This window comes from Clupea harengus, chromosome 25, assembly GCF_900700415.2.
Source record: "Clupea harengus chromosome 25, Ch_v2.0.2, whole genome shotgun sequence".
Taxonomy (NCBI): domain Eukaryota; kingdom Metazoa; phylum Chordata; class Actinopteri; order Clupeiformes; family Clupeidae; genus Clupea; species Clupea harengus.
The window spans coordinates 11012604-11020103 of record NC_045176.1 but is presented as its reverse complement, the minus strand read 5'-3'; the positions used below and the strand labels follow the sequence as shown (position 1 = coordinate 11020103).

General features: G+C 46.7%; 1 protein-coding gene across 1 annotated transcript in view; it reads right to left on the bottom strand.

Annotated features, from left to right (window-relative positions):
- The window catches only part of LOC105900502 (laminin subunit alpha-3), a 64269-nt gene that overhangs the window by 33499 nt on the left and 23270 nt on the right, over positions 1-7500 (bottom strand). The window contains exons 12-20 of the mRNA XM_042703700.1: positions 5852-5986; positions 5390-5524; positions 4886-5023; positions 4303-4373; positions 3387-3489; positions 1709-1761; positions 1224-1329; positions 875-974; positions 333-489 (exon numbers count right to left, since the gene is read on the bottom strand). Coding sequence (XP_042559634.1) covers positions 333-489; positions 875-974; positions 1224-1329; positions 1709-1761; positions 3387-3489; positions 4303-4373; positions 4886-5023; positions 5390-5524; positions 5852-5986 — 998 coding nt within the window. The remainder of the gene's footprint in view (positions 1-332; positions 490-874; positions 975-1223; positions 1330-1708; positions 1762-3386; positions 3490-4302; positions 4374-4885; positions 5024-5389; positions 5525-5851; positions 5987-7500) is intronic.

Sequence of the window (7500 nt, the reverse complement as noted above, 5' to 3'; positions counted from 1 at the left end):
GGGATAGAAAATGTTAAGCCTTTGAGGGGGGGAGAGCGAGAGAGAGAGAGAGAGAGAGAGAGAGAGAGAGAGAGAGAGAGGAGCTGTGCCCATTCACCAGGACAGGCCTATAGGACCACAGCTCATAATTAACATTTATGGTCAGCTACAGAAGACACCTATAGTATACAAACAAGGGAGCAGCATGGGTCTATTATTTCATGCATCAGTGTCAAATAAACTACCAAACTACAATATTTTACACATTTTGCCTAAAAACTCATGGCCGTAGAGGTATAACTCGTCTCCAATGAGGCAATCTCAAATGGGACAAAGAGTGGACCCGGTCTTACCTGGGCAGGTGACATGATGGCGTAACCTCTCCAGCTGAACTGTGGGAACACCTGGGGGTCGTAGCCGAAGCGGACGGGCCTTGCATGGGGGGTGATCCCGTTCTCCACCTCAATCTTCAGGTGATGGAGGCTGGGGAAGTAGAAGTTTGGCTCGGGTCTGGAACAAACAAACAAAAAAGGATGGGATCCATGAGAGCCAGGCGAAAGCTCATGTGAAAAACTCAAGAGTGCATCGACGCCGCAAGTCTCACCAAAACCCCTCAAAAATCTGCAATAAAATGCATCTAAAAATAGGGACTGGCTGATATTCTCCTGGTGTTATAACAAAGAGGTTTATTATTAAAGGGAGTTAACAGAGATAACAAGAGGAAACAGTGACTTGAATGTGGAATTTCTCACAACACACACACACTGGCCAACACTTCCAGTCCCTTACTCATTGCAGGGGCGGCCTCTGAACACACACACACACACACACACACACACACACACACACACACACACACACACTCACACACACAAACACACTTCCAGTCCCTTACTCATTGCAGGTGCGGCCTCTGATGTTCTTCCGGCACTGGCATTGGCCCGTCTGGTCATCGCATCCAGTCCCCACGGCCCCGCCCACATCACACTGGCAGCCTATCAGCAGGGGAGGAGCAGGAGTGATGTGAGTAACACGGATATTGAATGTGGAGGCCCCACCCTAATCTGAGACATAATGTGTCTCTCAGACAGGGGAAGGGAATCAGATACAGGGTGTTATAATTGAACAAATAAGGACAAAAAGTCATGAAGGTAACATTAACAGTAAGACACCTTACACAAACACTGTAGTGATTGCTAACCAGGGTGAGCAAACTCCCTGAGTGAACAGCGGGGGTGACTCACCTTGGCAACCAAAATAGTTCTTCCTCTGGAGCAGGAAGTGGGACTCCTTGCATATGTGGCAGGAGTGGCTGCAGGTATTGGGCTTGCAGTAGCATCCACCGGTTTCCTGAAAACACACAAAACCCACAATCTCAGCCATGTCCCCACCAATCGACACCTACACAATGCCTTCATTTGTTCTCAGGTCACTGCACCGTACTACGCCAGTCTCCATTTGTTCTTACCATGAGGGTTATTTAAAACAAACTCTTTGAAAGAGCTGCAGACCCTCTCTCACACACACACACACACACACACACACACACATATACTCTTCCTCTCTCTCTCTCTCACACACACACACACACTCAAAGGGGCATATACTCTTCCTCTCTCTCTCTCACTCACACACACACACACACACACACACACACACACACACACAGACACACACACACACACACACTCACACACACACACACACACACACACACACACTCCCTCACCTGCTGGCACTCCTCCACTCCGCTCAGCGTGCCCTTATCGTCACATGTGCACTCTGCAGAGACAGCCGGAGGGGAGATAAAACACAGACATTACAGGCCCGCTCCGCTCCGCTCCGCTCTCAGATCCTATCTCTCCAATGCCATCAGTACCCTTGGGCGGCCCAGCACCAGAGGACAAACCATCTGGGCTTTTAGTTGAACTGCCATGCTGAGGAACTGCTCTGTGCTTTGGATTTCAAAGGCCAGAAACACAAATGCAGCAACCTTTCAACACCGCCACACAAGTATGCACAGACACAGAGGTTACATCGTCATCCAAACTAAATTGACAATATAAAACACGCTTTAAATCCGGTCACATTGTGGTTGAACATGTAACAGCTTTGTAGGGGACGGCTTTAATCTGTCCAACACAAAAACAGATAAACAGACCAAAAAAAGATAAAGAAAAGGAATAGCGATGTTTCAAAGCCACAGAGCTAGGCAAAATAAAATGAGACAAGGGCAGAGAGAGAGAGAGGGAGAGAGACAGAAAGAGAAAGAGGAGTGGGTAAGAGAGCGGGAGGTGAGGAGAAGAGAAGAGAGAGCAGGACAGCTGCAGGTGGATGTGGATGAAAAGACTCTGATTACTCTGAAGCGCGTCTCTTTTCATGGCCCAGGAGCCACGAGCACAAAGCATGTTTCCCCCAGGCCTCCACATCAAAGCTCGGGGCAGCCACGCCGTACATCTGGCCACGGTAAAACCCAAAGAATTCAGAGGGAATATTAAAAAAAAATGTTTTTTTGTATGCGCTGCCCTGTCCATATATCCTCCTGGCAGTGGCCGGGCGATAACATTCCTGCGGTAACTCTAGACAGACGTCTGGACAAAGGTGAAGGCTGTTCTTCCCTGGTCCTGGCTCTGGACCTGCGAGAGCAGACGCAGAGCCTGGCTTTTACTTTTACAAGAGCAGAGTGAAAAAGAAAGGAGAGAGAGAGAGAAAGAAAGAGAGAGAGAGAAAGAGAGAGAGAGAGAGAGAGAGAGAGAGAGTGTACACACATCCTCACACCTTTTTGAGGTCATCACTGAACTCAGGTGGTCCACCAGGCCAGTCCTAGCCTCCACTGGGCTTTGTAGTCTTGTCCAAAAGTATGAGAGACTCTAAGACTTAATATTCCAGGATCAAACACTGCCATGCTGCCTTGGAACAAACTCTAACTAACAATGATGGCAAACAATGAGGACAATACACCCCACCTACAAATCGCATTACATGCTCTGCAATGACAGCATAAAAAGGGCTCTCGTGATTCTGTCCCCTGGTAACAGTGAGAATGCGTCAAGCACCCACAGTGACTCAGCACTTCTTTCAGGTGCCCGAGGGGCAATCTGAGCCTGCTGAAGATGACTGAGGCATTTCAGATAGGCAGCTGGGTACATTCCACTTTCCCACTACACTCATATGTATAAGTGTGACCACTACGTATGTATTAGTTTTACCTGCGGGCAAAACTGAAGGCACTTCTATTAGTGTACAAGATTAGAGATGAATATCTGGCCCTGTTGTCATTTCTGACTAGAGATGGGGGGGGGAAGGGGGGGGGAGAGAGGTAGTGCCAAAAAGAAGAGGGAAAGGGGAAAGGGTCTGATAGGTCTTCAGATAGCACAGAGAACCACCTGGTTGGCACTGGTACTCACCTATGCAGCCGCTGGGGTGGTCACGGGCCAGGTTCCAGTAGAGTGGCTTACACCGGTCACATCGAGGGCCCTCCACATAGCGTAGGCATACACAGGACGCCTGCTACACACACACACACACACACACACACACACACACACACACACACACACACACACACACACACACACACACACACACACACACACACAGCAGGGACAACATCCATTCTTTAGGCTATTCCATGTTCCTGTAAGAACACCAACACCAACCAACAACACCCATCTAATGGATGTTTATTCAGCATATAAGAAATCCATGTCAGTTTCCGCTGAAAAACAGACTAAATCAGTCACCCACAGCCATTTTAGAATGCTCCGCCAGATGTTGCTTTTTGCTGATTTGCAAACTCCAAACAATGGATATCAGCATATCACTAGCAAAACATTACACTTTGAGATAGCAGGCCGACAGAAAGGCCTCTGCACGCCTACACTTCTGATGTCACTGATCTGAACCCAGTTTCTCTCGGAAAAAATGGAAGGAAGTGGCTTTCCTTTTGCGATTGCAGTTAATTCCCACTTCCAGGCAAGATAGTGATCCTTGTAAACACCAGGGCAGTGCTCCAGTCAGCTTTCCTTTATGATTTTCGCAACGATTTATCTGAATAATTTCATGGAATGGTATAAAACATTTGTACTGTGGGGAGGAAGCTTCCCACCACAGCCACACTTAAGCTGAAAAAGTAGAGACCTCTCTCACAGTTAATCTGTCTGGGTGTGTTCAGGGAAAATACACACGGGACATTTCACACAGAGAGAGGAGAATCTCCAGCAGAGTTCTGTCAAACCAACCACATCACCTCTGATACACAAAAGAGCTCACACACACACACACACACACACACACACACACACACACACACACAGTACCTACCCCCTGAGGGTCCTTGATGCCAACCTCTGACCCTGCCTGGTTGCACTGGCTGCTGGGAGCTGGAGTGGATCCTAAGTCATTATAACAGACATATGGAAGTTACGTAAACACACATGACATTTACAGCCAACACTGAGCAAGTGGCCTACACAGACTGTCTCCCTGTGGCTTATAGTGTGCTATGGTCGTAAAACTGAGTGCCTGGATGGTGAGGCTCTTAGAATGGGAAGGTCAAAGGCAGGGTACCAAGATGAAACACAGCTCTCAACATTGAAGGGATTTGGAATAAAAATCTTTCAAACAAACACATGAAGAACTTGTTGGACCTGATGTTTTTAGTTGATATGAAACATGTAGTCATTTTGGCAATGCAATGGGGTGTGAAGCTTCCTTTATTTGTAACCAATATTTGGTTTCCTATGTTTTCAGTTTCCCTTGTTTCTTTCACATAAAAAACAAGTATTTCAAATAAGTTTCTCATTTTAAACTTTCAGAGAACATCTAAATTTGACCACAGGTTTGTCTTTCTCACCACGCTAATGTAACTGCGGAGTGGACTGCAGTTTGAACACACGGGACATACCAGTGCAGTATGGGAATTGGAGTCCTGGGTTGGTGCAGCGGTCACAACGCTGCCCCGACACCCCAGGTTGACACACACACTGCCCAGACGCGGGGTCACACACATCCCCCCGAGAACCTTCTGGGTAACACTGGCATGCTAAGACACGGAGGGAAGAAAAGAGAAATTACGCTGACACCTGGCTCAAGTCTACTCACAGCGTTCACTCAAGAGCATCCACTATCATGTCCTGGCATGCTTACTGGTATTTGATTGTGTTTTGTAATTTCTATATAGAACAATTGACTATTGTTACACAAAGGGGCAAAGATTTGGCAACGTTTGTCAAAAAAAAAGAAGGGTAATACGCAGATGTATTAATTTCTTGTTGCAAATAGATGTAAGTATACAGGTATACATAGATATTTATATTGTAGCCAGAATAAAAATGTAGGCAATGTAAAAATGCAATGGATATACTGTACACATGGGCCCTATAAGGAGAGTGGTAGGGTATATACATACGGGAGCAGTATGGGTACCCATAGTACCCTGTGGCACATTGTTCACACTGTTGGCCTGCAAAGTTTGGCTGGCATCTGCACTCGCCTCTGGGCCCACATGACCTATCAGCCACCCCATGGCCATCACAGCGGCACTCTGGGAAACGTGACAAAGATGCATTCAGGCTACAGACCATTCAGCACAATACAAACAGCCAGAAAGGTTCCTTCAGACCCAGAATGTTCGCAGCTTTCCACTCCACAAAGGTTTCTTTAGACCCAGAATGTTTACAGTTACTTGAACCAGAGGTGGACTGTGAACTGAATCTGGGATTCCTCAATTCTGTTCTTTTTACTCATAGATACACTTGACAGGAACAGATATTTTTAAACAACTCAATTTAACAGTGAATCTCCACTTTTTGGACTTGTAGACTTGCTTTGAGTAGAAATGACTGTAACAGTGTTCATGCAGGCAGCTCACCCTGGCAGTAGGGGAAGGAGTGGTATCCTTCATGACAGCCATCGCACCTCTCTCCAACTATCCCTTGACGGCACAAACAACGTCCTGATGCAGTGCACACTTCTGGCACAGTACCCTGGCGCTCACACAGACATTCTGTACACACACACACACACACACACACACACACACACACACACACACACACACACACACACACACACACACAGAGGATCAAATGTGAACCACAAGTGCAGACACACTGCTTTTTCTCTTATAAGGTGCATTTACAGAGATCATCCCAACAGCACAAAGGTTTGCAGCAAACAGTGCAGAGGAGTTTACAGTCCAAAGCCTTCTTGAGTGCCCCGATGCATCACACATGAGGTGATGGGAGCGGCTGCAACCCACCGCTCACACGACCATACAGCTCGTCTTTCTGCAGTCACATTTACTCCTGGCACAGACCCCAGAGCCAGACAGAAAGCCTTGGCAGAGAGCATGCAGCTACAGAACAGCACAGGTCCCCACTGGATATATTGAAGCCTTAATGGGACAACCCTGCATGTGTAAAATGCTATGTGTGTGTGTGTGTGTGTGTGTGTGTGTGTGTTTGTGTGTGTTTATGTGTGTGTAAATATCTCTTTTCTGCAGAACAATAGTGCAAGGCTGGTGAGTCCTTTCATAACTTTCCCGTGATTGTTCCTCAGCTAGCTGCACTTTCCACAGCGCCTCCTCCAGAGCCGAGCGGGAGCGAGCGCCGGGCCAGACGGATATAATGCCAGGCAGCCGTGCAGCACTCCACACACAGAAGGGCCTCATTGTGAGCTGCCACTAAGCAGACTTCATCCTTCCCACCCCCAACGACCCCTCCAACCCCCCCCCCCCCCCCCCCCAACACACACACACATACACTTTCACACAAAATTAACAAATAAAGAAAGAAATTTGAAAAAAAACGTCACACAAGGATTAGGGATGACATTCTTAGTCGGTCAAATCTCACAAAGAAAGCAAACAGCTGCTTTCCAACACTGGTAGGCAAATGGAAAAGTGGATAGCATCTGTAATCCTTTGCCATGTTTGTTTGTTTGTTTTTTCACATTGAGAGATGATAAAACACACACACACACACACACACAAAGAAAACTTTGGAGTGCTTTGTAGTGGATGCCAAAGACATAACTATTAAGATTATTTACAGTATATATATATATAATAAATAAAACATGACCAATAGATGCCACAACACAACTATTAAGATTATACACCACCTGAGCAGGAAGCCAACATGGCTGAAAGATCAAAGAGTTGTTTCACTTCAGCCAGGTGGATAAACTGATCCTCAACCTATGCCTGCCTGACATACGACGTAAATGTGTGCTGTGTACATATATGATGTCTCAACCTATGCCTGCCTGACATACGACATAAATGTGTGCTGTGTACATCTATGATGTCTCAAACATGCAGATGCACGGTGATCTTTTCAGTAAATTGCCGTCCTTGTGGTTCCCGGAGAGGCAGAACCACTGGGAATGTTTAGTCAACCTTTGACAGAAAAGAGTACCCATTAGAGTTTAATGTCTTCCACTAAGCCCTCTCATCACAAAGACATGGAGGAGTTCAAAAGCTGTACAGGAAAGCCCCGGATGAAAGAGGGTAGGAGG